The sequence below is a fragment of the Delphinus delphis genome, chromosome 12 (genome assembly GCF_949987515.2).
Source record: "Delphinus delphis chromosome 12, mDelDel1.2, whole genome shotgun sequence".
NCBI lineage: Eukaryota > Metazoa > Chordata > Mammalia > Artiodactyla > Delphinidae > Delphinus > Delphinus delphis.
In genome coordinates, this window is record NC_082694.2 from 54,474,188 (window position 1) to 54,495,848 (window position 21,661).

General features: G+C 36.8%; 1 protein-coding gene and 1 pseudogene across 4 annotated transcripts in view; one reads left to right on the forward strand and one right to left on the reverse strand.

The window, feature by feature from the left end:
• The window catches only part of PREPL (prolyl endopeptidase like), a 54,131-nt gene that overhangs the window by 30,869 nt on the left and 1,601 nt on the right, over positions 1–21,661 (forward strand). For all 4 annotated transcript variants that reach the window (XM_060026694.1, XM_060026696.1, XM_060026698.1 and 1 more), the window contains 7 exons: positions 861–996; positions 6,557–6,773; positions 7,398–7,583; positions 11,578–11,775; positions 14,122–14,297; positions 17,180–17,396; positions 21,158–21,307. In XM_060026694.1, the coding sequence (XP_059882677.1) occupies positions 861–996; positions 6,557–6,773; positions 7,398–7,583; positions 11,578–11,775; positions 14,122–14,297; positions 17,180–17,396; positions 21,158–21,307 (1,280 nt within the window). The remainder of the gene's footprint in view (positions 1–860; positions 997–6,556; positions 6,774–7,397; positions 7,584–11,577; positions 11,776–14,121; positions 14,298–17,179; positions 17,397–21,157; positions 21,308–21,661) is intronic.
• On the reverse strand, positions 15,023–16,514 carry LOC132434937 (sorting nexin-6-like; annotated as a pseudogene).

Below are 21,661 nucleotides of genomic sequence, written 5' to 3' on the forward strand. Positions count from 1 at the left end.
ATTTTTTCATTTCACATCATCTTGTTAAGCCATTGTAGCACATTGCCCAGGGTCACTACCAAGGAACTCTGGAACACGATGAACTAACTTATTCAATAAAAGCTACGATATTTTTACCAATAGAACCAACTTTAAATTTTATCATTTATCACTGAGTGATATATATGTTTATACTTTATCCTCCCTTTTTATTTTCTGCCATAAATGTCCCCATTGTTTAATAACTAAATGCTTTTGCAGTGAATAGAAATTATACCGTATCTAATTGATTCTAAGGCATACCTCTTGTACATTTTAACCTCTCTAAAATCAGAATGCATACTATACAATAATGTCTTACAGTCACTGTCAGCCAGGTGGCAGTCATGACGTAATTGTGTGAAAACTTTCATTGACAGCCTCTGGTAAGATCTAGAAAACACCATATTTGGTAGTTTGAGATATCCTGTGGCTTGAAAACAGGCAGAAAACATTTAGGCATGAGAGAAAATGGTCCAAAATTTCCTCAAATTTAGAGGTTGTAGATCTAAACATAATTCATCTCCTGAAAGCAAATGTGACTTTACCAAAGTCTTTCTTAAATATTGAATATTCATCTCTTATTTAGAAACTTGAGTACCCTGAGACTAATAACTACTTGAAAACTTAGAATTGATGTAGTAGTATCTTATTCTCTGGAAATATCTCTGGCTTATAAATAACGGGGTTAGACATAGTCAAACCTATGTTAGATTTAGATTTCCAGGGATAAACTTGCACATCTCTTCTATTTGGCACTCAAAATTAGAATGCACTGTGCCTTTCTTTTTTTAAACTGTAAATAGGTGGATATATATAATTCTTTAATTATTTTCTTTTAGAATGGGTAAAGGATGAAGAAGATGAAGATGTTTTATTTTACACCTTCCAGAGGAACCTTCGCTGTCATGATGTATATCGAGCCACTTTTGGTGATAACAGGCGTAATGAACGTTTTTACACAGAAAAAGACCCAAGGTACTAAAACAATGCAATTAAGTCTTTTTCTTCAGAATATTTCTCTAGTTATCTAAAGTGCTGCTTTTGGTTGACTTAAAACATTGATTTTGGCTGGAATCAGATATAATAAGGCTAAGAGGAGCATAAGCATTCTTTTATAAGTGGTTTAGATTCAAAATTGGAAATTAGTTACATTCAAACTTCAGAGTGAACACAAATATATCATTAGATTCAAATGCTGAGTCACTAACATTCTTTCTGTACTGACACATGAGAGGAGTTGTTAATTAAACATTTAATATGGTTTCCATGCAGCAATTATCAATCTCTTGTAAGTCGTAACTAGAATAACCATGGTGCCAGTTACACAGAATTCACCATTTATTTCATATAGGTTACCTGAATTTTAAATTGCTTGCTTTGAACCATGATATACATTGGTCTTTAAATTTTACTTTCCCCGATACTTTGGTAATTCCTCCTTAAAGCTAATTCTTTTTGCTTCAGGACTTATGCCTCATATTACCACTTACCCATGCTTGGGAGGAAATGATAATAAATTTATCTGGCAAAATCCCTTAACTCTTAGCCAGATACACTTTTCCAAATGATTTATGATAAATTATTTCTTAACACCAGGGTCCTGTCACCTCTTACAGTATAATTTGGACAATGTCTGAACAGATTTTGCAAGAGAGAAAAATTATCTTTAACACCAAATCTATGACAGTAAAATTGATACCCAAACAAGAAAAGTAACCCTTCACTTAATAAAATCTCAGAGCTGACAAGGACCTTAAAGAAAATCTTATACAACACCCAGTTTATATAAAGAACTTGAGGTCTGGAGAAATTGTATTATTCCAACCCATAGAACTAACATTCTGGGTTCAGTAATGCTGTCATTGCTTTTTTCTGATGATGATTGTTTTAATGAGAATTTACTAGAACCAGCTATTCATACGATCCACTACTTTATGTGTCATTTGTCAAGGATATCTTTTGGGGATGACAGTTTAAGCTAGTAATTTATTACATTGTATCAATGACTTATGATTGTGAACCATTTCACATCTTGTGACTAAAACTCAAAATTGACCCTGTGAGTCATACCCTTGAATAAGGTACTTAATTGCCATATGTTGTTACTATCCTAAGTTCTAAGATTGAGTTATACATACATTTAAGATTCTTGATTTTTGGCTTCTAGTATGCTTTTTCTACCCCAAAAAGAATTAACCATAATTAAGTATGTTTAAACCTAGTTTGGCATCTGATCTCTAAAGCACAGATTAGTTTGTCGATTCTGAATACAGTTGACCCTTGAACAACTGGGGGTTAGGAGCACTGACTCCCGTGTGGTTGAAAATCCACCTGTAACTTTACGGTTGACCCTCTTTATCCACTGTTCCATATCTTTATCCACTGTTCCATATCAGAGTATTCACTGTTTATCCACTGTTTCATATCAGAGTATTCTCTTTAACCACTGTTCCATATCAGAGTATTCAACCAACCGCAGATGGTGTGGTAGTGTGGTATGTATTTATTGAGAAAAATCTGTGTATAAGTGGACCCCACCAGTTCAAATCCATGTTGTTCAAGGGTCAACTGTACTTAACAGCCCTAATCCAAAGGGAAGGACCAAGAGGGAAAAGCAGCATACCAGTAGAGAAAATGTAATAAAGGTCTTCGTAGAACTTCTGAGACTGAGCTGTTTTTTTTACTGTGTTTGCTTTGATCCCCAGGTTTCAGTATTCTGCTCTCACAAGTAAGGTTAGCCAAAATTATTTCTTTTTCTAGTTTCTTGAGGTGTGAAGTTCGTTTGAGATTTTTCTTTTTTCTTAATGTAAGTGTTTATTGCTATAAATGCCTCTATTAGAACTGATTTTGCTGCATCCGTTAGGTTTTGGTGTGTGGTATTTCCATTTTCATTTACTTCAAGGTTTTTTTTTTTTATTTCCCTTTTGATTTCTTCTTTGACCCTTTGGTTGTTTAGGAGTGTATTGTTTAATTTCCATATATTTGTGAATTTTCCAGTTTTTTTCCTGTTAAGACTTATTTTGTGACCTAACACATAATCTGTCCTGGAGAATGTTCCAGGTCCACTTGAGAAGAATGGTATTTTTATTTTTTTTTTGCTGTTGGACAGAATGTTCTGTATATGTCTGTTAGATCCATTTGTTCTAAAGTATAGTTCACGTCCAAGGTTTCCTTACTGATTTTCTGCCTGGATGATCTATCCATTGTTGAAAGTGGGCTACTAAAGTCCCCTACTATTATTATGTTGTCTATTTTCCTTTCAGATCTGTTAATATTTGCTTAATATATTTGAGGGTTCTGATGTCGAGTGCATATATATTTATGCTTGTTATAAATCTTCTTGACGAATTGACACCTTTGTCATTATGTAGTGGCCTTCTTTATCTCTTGTTAGAGCTTTTGAGTTAAGGTCTATTTTGTCTGATACAAGTATAGCTACCCTTGCTCCCTCTTGGTTTCTACTTGTGTGGAATGTCTTTTTCTTTATTTTGACCCTATGTATGTCCATGAAACTGAAATGAATCTCTTACTGTAGGCAGCATATAGTTAGTTCTTTTTTTATCTGCTTAGCCACTTCTTGCCTTTTGATTGGAGAATTTAATTCATTTACATTTAGAGTAATTTATAACAGCTAAAGACTTACTAATGCCATCTTTTTCATGTTTTCTAGCTGCTTTGGATCAATAGTTCCCAGTTCTTCCTTTCCTACTGTCTTCCTTAATGAATTGATTATTTTTCATGGTGCTATATAGTTTGATTCCCTTCTCTTTATATTTTGTGTATCTACTGTAGGTTTTTGCTTGGTAGTTACCACAACTTTACTTCTCTTTCTAAGAAAACTGTTACTTACAGAGATGCTTGTGTTCTCACTTCCCTGTAACCACATGTCTGCCAGATAATTGACTGAGTAATTTATCTTTTGATTACCTGTGTCATCATTACACATAAATAAGTAGATAAAAGTAGCAAAAGAAGTGTTGAAAATAAAGAGTAAGATAGGGCAGGGGATCTGCCTTACAACAATATATTAAAACATGTGAAGGCACAACAGTTAAAATAATACAAATTGACAGACCAATAAAAGAGACCAGGATAACCCTAAAACAGACCCTAGAATGTGAATATTGAATATTTGGACGAAAATAATTTTCATCGCTTTGTACATTAGCGTACATTACTAAAAGATTTAAAGGATCTATTGGTAAAAATAAAACCATCAAAAAAAAAAAAAACCCTAGGTGAAAATATATGTATTTCACTCAGCTTGGTTGAAATATTTCCAGAGCATAAAATCAATAGAAGAAATTACAAGGGTTAGTACCAATATTCTTGATTATCTAAAATATTAGACTCTTATGTCAGAAACTATTGTAAACAAATAAATTAAAATCCATATGACACATATGTGTGTATGACTGATTCACTTTGTTATGAAGCAGAAACTAACACACCATTGTAAAGCAATTATACTCCAATAAAGATGAAAAAAAATCCATATGACAAAATGGGGGAAAGTATTTTCAACCAAAAGGACAAGTTAATGTCCTTAATTTATAAAGAGATGGTTATAGACCAATAATGTAAACTACATCACCAAGTTTAAAATGGACACACTGCAAAGAAATAAAATTGACAAACATGGTAATGTAATCCAGTACAAAAGGAATTTTACCAAAATGCTTATCTCTGGGGAGTGGAATTCAGGGTTATCGTCCTTCTTTATATTCTTTAGTATTTTCAGTATGAATTACTTTTGTAATAAGGAAACATGTAGGTAGAATATTTAAAGGCATCCAGTGTGTCAATATGAATTAGTGTAATGCTCTTGGGATAGTATTTGATTATATTGATCAAGAGTCATAAAAATACTTAATCATTAAAACAGTATTTCTGTTACTAAGAATTTATCCTAAGGAAATAACTATAAAAGTTGGAAAGAGGCACTTCCCTGGTGGTGCAGTGGTTAAGACTCTGCACTCCCAATGCAGAGGGCCCAGGTTCGTTCCCTGGGTGGGGAGCTAGGTCCCGCATGCATGCCACAGATGGGAGTTCTCATGCCACAACTAAGGAGGCGGCAAGCCTCAGCTGAGGAGCCTGCCTGCTGCATCTAGGGAACCCACTGGCTGCAACTAGGGAGCACACATGCCACAACTAAAGGAGCCAGTGAGTCGCAACTAAGGAGCCCACCGGCCGCAACTAAGGAGCCCACCAGCCACAACTAAGAAGACCCAGCACAACCAAATTAATTTATTTTTTAAGTTAGGGAGAGGGAAACTGTCTTCATGACATATTCCCTTTTATATTTATTACAATGAAACATTAAAATCTACATTTTTAAGAATTATGATAATTCAACTCGATAGAATATTATGTAGCCATTAAAAATAATGATCACAGACTGTATAACTAATGTAGGGGAAGATGATAATATGTGTAAGAAGAAATGCAGGGACTTCCCTGGCAGTCCAGTGCTTAAGACTCTGCACTTCCACTGCAGCAGGCGCAGGTTCTATCCCTGGTTGGGGAACTGAGATCCCATGTGCCGCACAGCGCAACCAATTTAAAAAAAAAAAAAAAATCCTAAATGCAGAAGCCAGAATTGCATCTATATTTTTTAAATAACTACATCTATTTAAAGACATGTATAGGACTTCCCTGGTGGCGCAGTGGTTGGGAGTCCGCCTGCCGATGCAGGGGACACAGGTTCGTGCCCTGGTCCGGGAGGATCCCACGTGCCGCAGAGCGGCTGGGCCCATGAGCCATGGCCACTGAGCCTGCGCATCCGGAGCCTGTGCTCCGCAACGGGAGAGGCCACAGCAGTGAGAGGCCCGCGTACCACACACAAAAAAAAGACATGTATAAAATACAATTAAGCCTTAGAAGGAAAAATCGAAAAATTAAAATAGTTAATTTAAAAAATGTGTTAGGTTAGTGAGATTGTGAGGGTTTTTCTTCCTATTGTTTGTTTTGTTGTAAAAACTAGGAGAGTAGGAAAAAGGATATCCAACATGCACAGAGAAGAAAAACAAAGGAAACTCTGTGTCCCTTTTCTTCCCTACAGTTACATATCTCCTCTAGGAAGTTTATTTCCTCTTCTCAGGAAAAAGTCCTATAATCTATTAATGTGATTGAGAGTTAGATGATGTCTGTAGTTTACCTTGAAATGCATTTTTTAAAAAAAGATGGATCGATAGATATGTGATAAAGACAATATAACAAAATGTTAGCCATGATTGAATCTTAGTGGTAGGTATATCGGTATTTACCTTACATTTCTTTCATCTTTACTGTATGTTTGAAAATTTTTTATAATAAAATGTTAGAGAAAAATTATTTTGAATGCCTTTGGGGAGGAAATGAGAGATATAATAGCCAGTTTTTATAAGCAGTATTCACTAAGGAGTTTTTATTTTCTGTCTGCATTATAAATTAATATATATACTGAACACCAGTGAGATATTGTCATTAACAAGATAGCCTGCATTTGAAATTTATTGGGTTTTCGTATCTCTCTCTCCCTCTTTCTTCTGTGCAGCTTTTTTGTTTTCCTTTATCTTACAAAAGACAGTCGTTTTCTCACCATGAATATTATGAACAAGACCACTTCAGAGGTGTGGTTGATAGATGGCATGAGCCCTTGGGACCCACCAGTACTTATCCAGAAGCGAATACACGGGGTCCTTTACTACGTAGAACACAGAGATGATGAATTATACATTCTCACTAATGTTGGCGAGCCTACAGAATTCAAGGTAAATCCTGTATCCTCCTGGTCCCCATTTAGGCTCTTAGGGAGTGTTACACTAACATCAACATTTCTTGCTCTAAAAGTTTATTGTTTTGTAAGCTTTGGGTATTGTAAAAACTAATGCTATCTTCCTATGTAGAACCAATCCCCTTTCTCTTCCCTTAGAGCTAATACCTCTTCATATTTTAATTGTACCTAAAAAGGTTAGTAAATGAAAACATACTCTATCCTGAATATATTAGTTATCAAAGCCAAACTTAGTGGCTTAAAAAACTTTTATAAGCTTATGATTTTGTGAGTCAGCAGTTTGGATTGATCTCAGGCAGTTCTTTTACTGGTTTTGGCTAGGCTCATTGATAGTTCCACAGTCAACTAGCTGTCAGTACTCTCACTCAAATGTCCCTTGGTTGACCAGTCACCTAAGCACTGGGCTATACCCACCCAGCAGCCTAGCCTGGGCTCATTCATACGGTGATGTTCACACTTCAGCCCTGATGCAGAGTTAGTTCCTTCAGCTCTTCATAAAACAGTGAAGATGAGTATGGTCTGGTTTTCAGTGGTTTCATTTCTGGATGCAGTAGTAATCATGTTCTGGTACCTAGATCTCTTCTAATTTTGTTCCACACAGCTAATGAGAACAGCTGCTGATACCCCTGCTATTATGAATTGGGATTTATTTTTCACAATGAAGAGAAATACCAAAGTTGTAGACCTGGACATGTTTAAGGATCACTGTGTTCTGTTCCTGAAGCATAGCAATCTACTTTATGTTAATGTGATTGGTCTGGCTGACGATTCAGTTCGGTCTCTAAAGGTATGTTTAATTTTCGAAAGATAATACATTAGTCAATATATGCAGTTTATTAACAGAACATCAAATTTTGAATAATACCAATATACTTTTTCTTAAAAGGAAATTAATTTAAATGGAATTTAGCATATTGGGTCTTTATCAGGTTTAGGAGGTTTGTTTTAGAATTACTTAGAGGACCTTCCATTTTGTGCACTTTTACTTAAAAATACTGTCTTATAGCATGAATTTCAGAGGTAAAGTGCCATTATATTTCTCTTTCTGCTTATCTCTATATCACATGTCTCTACAACTTTAGATATAGTAATAACTGAGGCCAACTTGGCAGCTGGTGCCTAACCACTGCCTCCTGTTCCCATCCCACACCCCCAGTGGGGATAGTAGTCATACCCACTGTGTTTCTGCTACTATGTTTCTGCCACTGCATTCTCATGTCTTCATCATCTCTTTGCCAATTTTATTGCTAAAACTGGTGAACGGTAACGTTACTGCCCAGTTTTAAGGCAGCATTAATATGTGACTTTAGATAGCATGCACTGAAGAGAAGAAGAGAGCCCTCTGTTTTGCTTGATATGGAGTTGTGTGACCAGCAAACAGACCACTTGTACCTCCCCATCTGTACTACTATCACAATTTTTGTTAAAATGCAATTCCAGTAAATTCACTGGATGTTTATCAAATTTCTGTGTGCAAAGTACTGTATTGGGCGCTCTGGAATGGAAAGATAGTAGGACAAAATATCAGGCCTTAAGGAGAATACAGTTTATCATGAGATTAGACTAGTACACAAAGATCAAGTATAAGATGGGTTTAAATAAGTGGGATCAGAAACATAAAATGTGCTGTGAGGTCCAAAGGAAAGGAAGAGGGCCCAGGAAAGCTTTGAGGAGAAGTAGAATTTGAGATAAACCAAAGAGGATAGATAGGATTTTGATGGGTGGGGAAGGGAATGGTATTCTAGGCTGAGAAAGTCCATCAAATGAAGCTCTAAGCTGGAGAAGTTCAGAAAATGTTCAGGAAACTGCTAATAATTCATTTTTATTGAAGCAGAATAAATTTCTAGGTGATGAAGCTATGATTTGACATTCTTTGACTGTCAAGGTGGTGAATTTATGCGTAAATTATGAAGAGGGGAACATGTGAAGTGTGCGGACAGGGGAATAATTTAAGGAGTCAAGCTGTACTTCATGAGGTTATCGGGCAGCTGTGTTAGAGTACACCAAAGCACCGAGAGATAAGCGGCATAGAGGTTAGTTTTGAGATTGTTACAGTGGTATAAATAAGAAATAACTAGGGCCTAAATAAAACAAGCAAAATTTTCCATCTACTTCATGAAATCAAATTATCAAATTATCAAATGTAATGTCTTGTGCCTTAGAAGGCTGTATAAATGTCCTAAAACAAAAATGGTGATTTTTAACTCCAGCAATTTTGTTAACTGCTTTCATCTACTGAATTCAAAAGTGTGTCTTTTCACTTGCTAATTGATGCCAAATTCAGACATCTTCAATCCAGAAACTGGCAGAGCATCTGTTCTTATTGTAGTCTATAGGAATAGGGATGGGAGAAAATATATAATTTCTAGCGATGCATTTATTATAACAAAATTCTTTCAGAATTAGGAATGTCATGAGACTTTGCTAAGATGTGATTTCTAAGTAAATATGGCCTTTTATATTTTTTATATTTTTAAGATATGCCTCAGTTTCCATTGTTTTAACTTCCATTAACACAAACATCATGTCTTTCATTTATTCTGTATCCTCTATTTCTTTATTCCTTGACCTTTCCCAACCTGTAGTACCTATTATGATATGAGTATGATGTTCTGAGTCATCATCACATGGAATCAAATACTATATTATATACCAGGTGCTAGTTAAAGAGAATTCTATAGATCAGAGCCTTTTTATGAACTGGATAACGCTGATTAATATGCACAGACAGTGCTATATACAAAGGACATCTGTAAGCCATACTGTGAGTGGATTATAAAGTATTTCTGTATGTAACATCTCTGCCCAGTGCGCACTTGACTAAAAGAGCTTTATAAACTCAATCTCAGCAATAGAAAATGTGAAGCCCTTAATATATTGCCTCATATCCTTGGTCATCATGTCATCAGTATTTCCTGGTGATGTTTTTAGTTATGATATATTATTTGGTTATGATATTTAATTAAAGCAAATTAGGAAATGTTTTGCTTTGTGCTAACATCAATTCATCTGGAGCAGCCTGCATGCTTGGGCTGATTTTCTTTCAGCATGTATGTCTTAATCATTCTTTTGATGAAATGACTGTGGTTAGCTGGTAGAATGCTTAAACTAAACCTGTTTCTGTCAAATATCTCAAGGAATATCGGCATATCACCTGGCCAGCTTATAATTCTTCTCAGGCTCTGTTCATTAATATACATAGATGATACTGCAGGCTTATCTCAATAGGAAATGTGGCTGAAGATATTCTTGAGATAGTTAATACCTCTATATCAGCTGGACAAACTTTAAAAAGTCCATAGCCATGGAACAGTTTTTGTTATGATTAAAACTTTAACCTTGGTCCCATTAGTTTAAGAAATACACCCAAAAGACTTTTTGATTTATTGGAACCATTTAATCAGAAACTAAGCTTACTAAAAAAAACCAAAAAAACTAAACTTACTACATGAGTCACATGGAAAATGTTTTAAAGTGTCACCAAAGGGGAGAAAAACTTGTACCGCTGAGGGCTGAGGAGCCTTGTGCCGTCAATCTGAGGCCTGTGTTACAAGGTTAATAGCAATGCTTCTTCCTTTTCTTCCCACTGAGGTCTCAATTTTTACTCGCTTCACTTTTGCTACCAGATTTCCCAACTTTCATGATTACATTTTTCTTTCTAGTTATGGCTTATATTTAAATAAACAAATTATCCTTGAAAGTAACCTACAATCTGAGGAGAATAAATTAGGAACTCTTTTAGAGAGACATTGCAAATTTATGTCCCTGGTGTTTCAGGGCAGTGGATTCTTTGGATTAATTGCAAGGAATTTGCTCTGTGAACATAAGCTCTTTGGCTATAGTTTCTACAGGTTAAATGGTACACTCTTTATGCATACATCCCCCACCTACCCTTTCTAAATAGTGCCCACCAGTGACGTTGCTGTGCCAGGACCTCTGATTTTCTAAGGAATTTGCTCTTTCTACAATTACTCAGGAAAAGAAAGGCAATTTTCTTTTAATGTTCTGACTCTCAGTACCATTTCTAACACACTGTCAGCCTGCTTACTAGAGTTCTTTAAAAGGTGTAAGAGGGATGTTAGTGGAAGGTTTGAGGCTGGACCCTGCTGCTCTGAGAGAATAAATTTTGATTTCTTTCCTTTTTTCTTAAAGTTAAGAATCTTAAGCGTAATAGCTGTGAGTCTCTCAGAGTGGATGTGCGGGAAAGGTTTTCTTTTGCACAATGGTTACCCTGGGAGCTAAAGTTAAAAACAAATTGTAAACGCTTTAGTGCTGCTGAGCCAGTTTGTAGCCCTGGAATAATAACTGTCATCACTGCTGCTGTCCAGGCAGCAGAGTAAGGGCTGTTGGATAAATTATTAAAAACACGTGAGAAATATCGTGTTCTATGAGAATAGAGAATAGAGATCTTGGAGATGTTTCTGGGTTCTGGAATTACTACTTGATTTGCTGTTATTCTTAATCATTTTGCTGTTTCATTGCCCAAGTTTATATACCCCCAAAATAAACTTTTTTATTGAAGGAGACTTCATGTAAATCTAGATTCATGATAAACCATTTTCCTTTACTTTTTCCTTATTTTATTGGTCATTTGCATAGAGTTTTGTTTTTCACTTGAAATATTTTTTGTTGTGCTGAAGTAACCCTTAGATGAGGCATTATGTGATAATGGATAAAAATAAATTTGATGTCCACATCATCTTGTTTGGAGCAGACCCAGAAATTTAATTAATAATACTTAGTGTCTAGATAAAGAGTAAAAATAACTTTTATTTCTTCAGCTCCCACCTTGGGCCTGTGGATTCATAATGGATACAAATTCAGACCCAAAGAACTGCCCCTTTCAGCTTTGCTCTCCTATACGCCCCCCTAAGTATTACACGTATAAGTTTTCAGAAGGTAAACTGTTTGAGGAAACTGGACATGAAGACCCAATCACAAAGACTAGTCGTGTTTTACGTATAGAAGCCAAAAGCGAGGTAAGTCTTTGTGATCCCCACTGTCAGCCTCTGTTTGTTGAAAGGATACTATTTGTCAAGTATTGTGCAATTGCTGGGATTACATTAGCACAGTTTAGTAAAGTGGATCTCACACTCCACAGCAAGACCCAAATGATTTTAGGGGGTACATGGACTTTTTTTTTTAGCTTCTGATACTCATGCATTTATTTTAACATGGATTCGAAAATTTATAACCATCATAGCAAGCCCTTGGTTTCATGTGTTGTGTATATTTGAATATTAGAAGTTGATTTCAAGAAGAAAATAATAAAGTTTCTGTGTAGTTATGACAAAAATTATGAAGGTAGTAAGCAATTGACTAGAGTGAACTAGACTAATATAGACTCCATGCCCTCATGGAGGTTAAATCTAGTGGGGAAGATGCTAGATTTTGAAGAAGTAATTACTAATGTACTGATTGCTGCCAAGGAAGACGTACTGAGTACAGTGGAAACATATGGTAAAGGGACCTTACCTCGTCTGGAGAAATTGGGGAAAGCTTCTCTGAGGAAGTAAGATGATCAAGAGTTAAGCTAGAAAAGGGGAAGGAGGATTCTGTTTTGTGCAGAGGCCCTGAATTGAGGGAGAAATAATGCATTCAAGAAGTATAAAGGAGAACAGTATGGCCAAAGTCTAGCGTAAAAGAGGGAAGATTGTCCGGGGGCAGTGGGAGGTTGGGGAGGTAGTAAGTAGAGAAGAAAATTTGAGCAAATGAGGAACAAATTAATACATAAACCATGGCCTTGAATTTAAGGAATTCTCAGAGCTTAGCACATCATACATCAGATAATTTTGCATGTACTGACAAAGAATGAATCAAAACAGAAGCCTTTTTTCCTTGTGAATTTTTTCTTTAATTCACTGATTTTTTTAAAAAATATCTTGAAGCAAAGACTACTTTAATAACTACTTTATAAAAGCAATACACGCTTATTAGAACAAATACAAAAATATAGAATGTATAAAGTTTAAATGACTACTTTTCAGTCCTATTTGCTGTACTGCATAGAAATAATCATTGTTAATACATTATCACCTTCCAGATTTTGGGGTTTTGTCAACAAAATACATATGTTTAGGCTTTGTTTTGTTTTACAAAGATGGGATTTATACCAGTCTCCCAAAATGTTGTAATTTTACCCCAAATGGAAAGAACAGTGAAGCTAAGCTTTTGGAGAGCCAAGGGATTCTTCGTACCTTAGGGAAGAAGGAAACAACTGCTAAAGGGAAGCTGCTGTAACTACAGGCATTTTTGCACTGCTGATGAACTCAGGGATTCAGGCCATCACGGGACTTGCTACCATCCTTACCTCTTCCTTTTCATAAGTTTTCAACCAACAAGCTTTTCTCTGCTTGTTTAAGTGAAGTTAGGTAGGAGGCAGGAAGATGAACACAACAAGATTATTTTATAGAAATAAATCTGCATCATTTTATAAGAATGAATCTTACTGAGAAGTGAAAATTCAGTTACGGTGAAAATTCAGTTACACTGTCATAACAGGTATAATAATGAGAGGAAGAGTTCTTCCTTATTTGATAACACTCTAGTGCCCCAAAGTGAAGTTTTCAAAATGGGAATGAAAAAAATAGGGAGAGTGGCCTGGTTATATTATTTTCCTTATGTAAACTAGTGCTTTTTCATTAAGTTTCTGTAAGCAGGGTGAGAACCAACATTTTCTACCCTTTTTCTATGAAAGGAAGTCAGTTGAGTGTGAACTACACTGGAGTATAGTTATTTGCCCTAAAAATAATTTAGATGTTAAAATTTATAAAACTTAAACTGCTTTTAAACATTTTAAAAATAAATAGGTCTTTGAAGAGGATGTGGGTGGGTGTTAGGTCAGTAAGAGATTTCAGGTTTTAATGATTGAGAATTCTGACTATTGAGTACAGAAAATTGAGTTGTTAAAACTTCTTTAATTAGCATATTTGTATATATTCAAAGATGAGAAATGCCCGTATGTAACCTGAGGTATAGGAAGAATACCGTGCTAGTATATCTAACCTTGATAGGTATTTTGGCTTGTTGTGAAAAAGAAAATTGTTATACTGAGTAGTGAAGAACTCTTTAAAGTCACTTTACTGTCCTGAAAAGCTACATTTCATAAACTGTTTTCAAGCCAGACTCTTGCTGTTCCTTTCTAGTTACTATTATAGGTCAGCAGAGTAGCTGAAAATTAAGGACCTGAGGGATTTTTAGAGACCGTAACTCTTTTGTCTTAATTAAATGAAGTTGGTGCTCAACATCAATAAGCAGCACATAAAATTGGGGTTAAAACTGTTTGAGAAGACTTCTTTACCTGCATAGTAAATCTTCATTTCCAGGATGGAAAATTAGTGCCAATGACTATTTTCCATAAAACGGATTCTGAAGACTTGCAGAAGAAACCTCTCCTGGTACATGTATATGGAGCTTATGGAATGGATTTGAAAATGAATTTCAGGCCTGAAAGGCGGGTGTTGGTGGACGATGGATGGATATTAGCATATTGTCACGTTCGGTGAGTCAACACATTTTGCCTGGAATGTGAGTACTGGAGTATTGTCACATGTTCAAAATAACAGTATATTGGGGAGCAGAAGTTTATTTTCTCATTTGTATTGTTGAATTTGTGTATTCTTAAACCTGTGCTAGTAGAACCTGATTCAGTAACATATTAATTAATCCCAAAAGCAAAAGGGTAGATTTTCTGGATTTTACACCAGATTTTTAGGATTTTTAGAATAGATAAACTAAGCACTGTACTTTCTTAGTTACATTATTATTTCCATTTAATTCTCATGAATTTGGGTTTTTCTAAAATAGCCTCTTAAGCTGGACTCCCTTTTTTCCACTCTAACTTCCATTTTATTTAAGCTGTTTTCAGGACACAATTAGTATTATATGTTTCTGCTTAAAATTCTTTACCACTTCCCCATCTCCACAATAAAATCCAAATACCTCAGTGCAGTATTTAACGTCCTAATGATTTGGCTTATCTTTGTAGTGGCATCTGTCATCGCTTCCCAAACATGTCCTGCTCTCCAGACATGCACATCCTGCACATCCAGCCTCGCTACATGCTTTCAAATGACAACGTCTTTCCCCTCTGTGCCTTTGCACATGCTGTGTCTTGATGCCTTCCCTTTCTTTGCCCTAGTGGGAACTCACATTCTTCCTTCAAGACTCAGCTTAGATATCACCTCCTTAAAGCATTCATGTTCCTGACTCCTATATATACCCCTAACCTGACAGGTGGATGTTCTCTCCTCTGGTTCTGGTTCTGTTATAGCAGCAACCACATTGCTTGGTAGCTGTTCTCTTTCCCCGCAAAATTATGACCTCCAGGACAGAGGATTCTACTTTTTTATATTTTTAAGGCCTGCATTTAGCACAATGTCTGGTAAACAGTAAGCAGGCACTCAAAGCATATTTGTTGAGTCAGTTTTGTTTTTTTTTAAGGAAGATTTATTTAACAACTAGTCAAAAAATGATACTGTTTTTCCATATTAGGTACTAGAGTCTTGCAAAGCTAACCATTAGATCTATTATAATAGATATTATTGTTTAAATTAGATGATCTTTAAAATCCCTCTTATTTCTAAGATTCTCTATTTTTAAAATTAGAGTAAGGTTTCATGACTGACTCATTACTAAATTATGTCACTTAAATTATTAAATCTTTAATATGACACTACCTTTGCATGTTTCAGTTCTGACTCTGCCAGTTCCAGTCATTTTTTCTGAATGCAGCAACTCTTCTTGTCTTAAAATCTCTACGTTCTTGTTTTACAGATACAGATATTTTTTCAAATTTCTGACGGCATAATTGTTGGGACGTTTCTTCCTACAGAACACCTTTATTTTTCACTCTTGCTTTATCCAGTGCTTTATTACCATTTTCATAATCCAGTGGTGACCTAGATCTTAGATAGAGGAGATCCTTAGCTTGAGATTCTCTTAAGTAATATTTTAAAAGGTCAGAAAGTTTGAGGTCCTCATCAGCTGACACTTTTTCTGGTTTTATCAAACAGTTCTGAACCTTTAAGAAAAACTTGCATATATGTAGAAACCTGAGTTCCTAAAGCATATAATGAAGAACCAATTCTACTGTAATCATCTGCAGCGCTTTTGTGGGATCTCATCATCCTGTCAGATTTAGCAGATGCATCCTTAACTCGGTTATGATATTCTAAAAGGAATGTTCGTTCATGCTCAAAGAAATCATCTACATCCTTTACTCAAGAAACAACTACTTCATCTGCTGATTTAACCACATTTTTAAAGAAATCTTCAAGTTTCTCTTTTTTATTTTGTCCTCGCACAGTCAAATGTTGATTATATTCCAGGAAGACACAGAAATTTAAATCTTTCCTCAAAATGAGGTGTGCTGCCACACAACACAGGAACACTTCATGCACTGCAACGGTCTTCTTTTTTTTTTTTTTTTTAACATCTTTATTGGGGTATAATTGCTTTACAATGTTTGCTTTATAACAAAGTGAATCAGTTATACATATGCATATGTTCCCATATCTCTTCCTTCTTGCATCTCCCTCCCTCCCACCCTGGTCTTCTTGAATATTGCCAAATATACTCAGCTTCCAGCTCCTGTTTCATCTTTGTGAATTCTTCCTTTGTCATAGACCCTTCTCGAAGTTTCTGTAGTTTTCCCTTGAGGCATCAAAATAGGGTCTTGGTGGTGCTTGGAGGGATAATGTAACCTGCATAGTCTTGACTTTCAATGAAGGAATCATGAAGCCAGATAAGTTCCTTGTGTTGTCGAACAACAGAAGACTCATTTTGTTTAAAATTTGGCAATGAACTCTTTGTGTGAACAGTGAATTTTACTTTCTCTCTCTTACTAAGAGCATCAGAAATGTCCACCTGTAGAGCAGCATCACTTTGAAGATCTACATTTATTGCTCTAAGTCCGCGGTCCTCCTCTGAGAGGAAGTCGGGGCTGTCCTGCAGGGTTGGCAGGGCCCGGCACGCCAGGGAAGAGGATGGAGTCGGGGAGGCACAAAGCGAGACATTAGTGCCAGGCCCATGAGGCCCCCATGCCTGCCCCACGCCTGCTGCCCCCCACTGCACGCCCAGGTCTCAGCACAGGCTTGAATCAATTTTTGATTGTTTGTGTCAGGGGTTGGCAAACTTTTTCTCTGAAGAACAAAACAGTAAACATTTTAGGCTTTGCAGGCCACATATGGTCTCCGTTGCATATTCCTGGTTGATATTTTTTTCCCCAACCTTTAAAAATGTAAAAATCCTTCTTAGCTCAAGGGCCATACAAAAACAGGCCTCTGGGGAGATTTAACCCGCAGACTGTAGTGTGCTGACCCTGACCTATATATGTCATTTACATTTTTTCCCCACTAAAACTTTTTTGCCCTTTAATTTCAGGGGAGGTGGTGAGTTAGGCCTCCAGTGGCATGCTGATGGCCGTCTAACTAAAAAACTCAATGGCCTTGCTGACTTAGAGGCTTGCATTAAGACACTTCATGGCCAAGGCTTTTCTCAGCCAAGTCTAACAACCCTGACTGCTTTCAGTGCTGGAGGGGTGCTTGTGGGAGCATTGTGTAATTCTAATCCAGAGCTGCTGAGAGCTGTGACTTTGGAGGTAAGTACTCTGCCTCTACGGTTTACAGAATAGGGAGGCGTGAAGTAATAGATGCTCTAAGAAAAATTTTCTGTTACAGTTTTACCATAGCATAGGAGTATAACAAAGCTTTTAAATTTTAAGCATAGAATTACAGCTCTGGGAGAACTTCCCTGACAGTATTCTTTATTGATATTTAAGGATTTCCTCTGAAAGATATTAATGGCTATTCCCACTGATCATTTTTTATTTGTAAGAACATTTAGAGTTGGTGGAAAAGAGACAAAGCATATACGAAACACCAGATCCAGGAAGTCAGGTCAAGCACACTGACTCTGGAATGTGTGAAATCCTTTGACTCTTCTTGCCCATCAACATTTCAGTCCTGGATTTAGGGCCTCTCTGTTTTCACATACTCTATTCTTATTAATGGTCTTTAGGAATATTTTTCTATATTTCAATTGAAATATCTTTTCCTGTTCTGAAAAGGCTCTATAGTCTTTTCCTGATGTCCAAAGTTATGAAATTATAGCTGCTCATTTCACCTCCATCTTTCTTCTGCTTCCTGGTTAGTGTAGGGGAGAAAGAAATTTTCCTCTTCCCTCTAGGTTCTTCTGGCTGGTCTCAGAATTAAATTGACATGAGACAGATTGACAGGAGAAAAATCAAACAAAAGTTTAATAACATGTATACATGGAAGAGACCCAGCAGACTGAGTAACTCACCAAAATGACCAGAATGGTGGCCATGGTTATTCACCTTAAACACCATCTTCAGCTAAAGACGAAAGAGGATGTTAGGGGTAAGACTTCAAGGGGTAGAAGGCAGTTCACATGGAGGTGGAAAAGCAAAAGTTTGATAAACAGATGTTTGCTGGGTTAGCAGAGACCATGGGACACAGAGTGGACTCTGGTCTCTAAGCATTTCCCCACCACAGCTAGTCCATATTTATTATCTGGTGATGTTCCTGTAATACACCCTCTATCTAAATTCTTCAGGCTGTTAGGGAGAATATCAAAGTTTCTTCCTGAGTCTTTTGGGCCTTGATTGTTTTCAGCTTGAAATAATCTGGGGGTGACAAATTTTGTTCTTCTACAATAGATATTCTAGAAGATAATGACTAAGATGGAGAGTAAATTATTTTCAGGTTTTTTTTTTTTTTTAAGGGTGTGGGCTATACACTGTGGGCTTGTATTAAGTAAATAACTGTTAAATATTCCTGATCTGTACATCTGTCTTTTAATAGAAATACTAAGTATAGAAGGGAAAAAACTCTATGCACAAAGACAATAATGTCAGAATTATAAAGAAAATGCAACTAACCTTTGACTTTCAGAAATCAGAAAGGAGGGCTTCCCTGGTGGTGCAGTGGTTAAGAATCCGCCTGCCAGTGCAGGGGACACGGGTTCGAGCCCTGGTCCGGGAAGATCCCACATGCCACAGAGCAACTAAGCCTGTGCACCAGAACTACTGAGCCTGCGTGCCACAACTACTGAAGCCCGTGCACCTAGAGCCCGTGCTTTGCAACAGGAAGCCACTGCCATAAGAGGCCTGCGCACCTCAACGAAGAGTAGCCCCCGCTCGCCACAACTAGAGATAGCCCGCATGCAGCAAGGAAGAACCAACACAGCCAAAAATAAATAAATAAATTTTTTAAAAAGAAAGAAATCAGAAAGGAAATAATCAGAAATATATAAGAATATTTATCCCACATTGCTTGTAATAGTGAAGAATTGGAGGTAACGCAGTTATCCCACAATTCATTCAAAGTTTGGAGCCCATTATGTCTGACTGGTAAACCTAAGTCATGTGGCTACTCTCACTCTGAGGGAAAGCTGGGAAAGGAACTATCTGGCATTTAGCTCCTCTACAGTGAGAGGCAGGCTGTCTCGTAAGGTTAGGGATATTCCAAATGCAGAAAAGGAGCTAAGATGCTAGGAAGCCAAAAAGAATTGCATTTGCCCATATTTGCTTAATGTTAATAAAAGAGAAAGCTGCAAAACATGTTAACAGAAGATCATATAACTACATGAACAAAGCAGCTCCCATTTTATTAAATGTTTTAATACTGGTTATAAGCCAATGAGTGATATTCTTTTTCAACTTGGATAATTTTCAGATTTTCTTCAATTAGCATTTATTACCTTTTTATAATGTAAAATGTCCAACTGAGTTTATTCATGTGTAGTTGGGGTTTTATTTTTAAATTTTAATTTATTTTATTTATTTTTAGCTGCGTTGGGTCTTCGTTGCTGCATGCAGGCTTCTCTAGTTGTGGCAAGCGGGGGCTACTCTTCCTTGCAGTGGTGGGCTTCTCATCGTGGTGGCTTCTCGTTGCGGAGCACGGGCTCTAGGCACGTGGGCTTCAGTAGTTGTGGCACGTGGGCTCGGTAGTTGTGGCTCATGGGCTCTGGAGTGCAGGCTCAGTAGTTGTGGCACATGGACTTAGTTGCTCAGAAGCATGTGGGATCTTCCTGGCCCAGGGCTCGAACCCATGTCCCCTGCATTGGCAGGTGCATTCTCAACCACTGCGCCACCAGGAAAGCCCTTATTTTTAAGTTTTAATTGTGGTAAAATAACATAAAATTTACCATCTTAACCTTTTTTTTTTTTTTTTTTTTTTTTTTTTGCGGGACGTGGGCCTCTCACTGCTGTGGCCTCTCCCACTGTGGAGCACAGGCTCCGGATGCGCAGGCCCAGTGGCCATGGCTCACGGGCCCAGCCACTCCGCGGCATGCAGGATCCTCCCGGACCGGGGCACAAACCCGCGTCCCCTGCATCAGCAGGGGGACTCTCAACCACTGCGCCACCAGGGAAGCCCCGATCTTAACCATTTTTAAGTGTGTTCAGTTCAGTAGTGTTAAGTACACTCAACGTTGTTGTGCAACCAGTTTCCATAACTCCTCATCTTACAAAACTGAAACTCTGTACCCATTAAATAGCAACTCCCCAATTTCCCCTTCCTCTGGACCCTGGGAACCACCATTCTAGTTTTCTATGAATCTGACTACACTGAGGTACCTCCTATATAAATGGAATCGTACAATGTTTTGTATGTCTTTTTTTTCTTTTATATATGTCTTTTTATAACTGGTTTATTTCACTTAGATAATGTTCTCAAGGTCTATTGTGTTGTAGCAGGTGTCAGATTTTCCTTCTTTGTAAAGCTGAATTTCATTGTATCATTGTATTTATATTTTGCTTATCCATTCATCTATCAGTGGACACTTGGGTTATGTCCACCTTTTGGGTATTGTAAATACTGCTGTGAACAGGGGTGTACTCTTCAAGACCCTGCTTTCATTTCTTTTGGATATATACCTAGGAATAGAATTACTGGATCATATGATAATTCTAAGTTTAATTTTTTAAGAAACCAACATACTCTCTGCACCATTTTACATGCCCACCAGCAGTGCACAATTGTTCCAGTTTGTCCACATCCTTGCCAACACTTTTTTTTCTTATAGTAGCCTAATGGATGTGAGGTGGTGGCATTTATTATGTGAATAAAAGAAACAAAACTAAAGGCAAAAATTGGGAAATTGGAAGATAAATCCTTTGTCATTTAAGGAGTCTGAATACCTTAAAAGCCAGTTATAAATCACAGACCTTGGTTACAGACTGGCTAATAAATCTGGCTCCTGGGAATGTACATAACTTCTTGAGCTTTGTTCTGTGATGTCAGCATGTATATTCATAAAGTATAGTATTTTTCTGAAACTCATTTTACCAGTTTATTAATTGAAGTTTAAATTTCTCTGGCTTTTTTTTTTTTTAAGGCACCTTTCTTGGATGTTCTCAACACCATGATGGACACTACACTTCCTCTGACATTAGAAGAATTAGAAGAGTGGGGGAATCCTTCATCTGATGAAAAACACAAGAACTACATAAAACGTTACTGTCCCTATCAAAACATTAAACCTAAGGTAGTGAAAGACAGTTATGATATACTATGCTGAAGTGATAGAGAGAATAATGAAAAGGATATTTACCCGAGCCAAAGCAGGGATTTAGTAAGGCCTTAGATTGTTTCTCCTTATAATACTCACCTTTCAGCCCCTTCTCTGCTCATACTCCATGTTTGTTTCAACTTAATAGCTCAGGAGACTAGATTCAATAAGATCAAGGTCTCACTAGTCAAGAAAAGGTTATTCCAGGTAACAAGTAGTCTAGTATTGTGATGCCACATATCTCTCAAGAATATCAAATGAGAAAAAAAGTTCTAGCACTTAGGGAAAAAGAAATTGGAGGTAATTGTTTTTCATAATCCATAAGGTGGA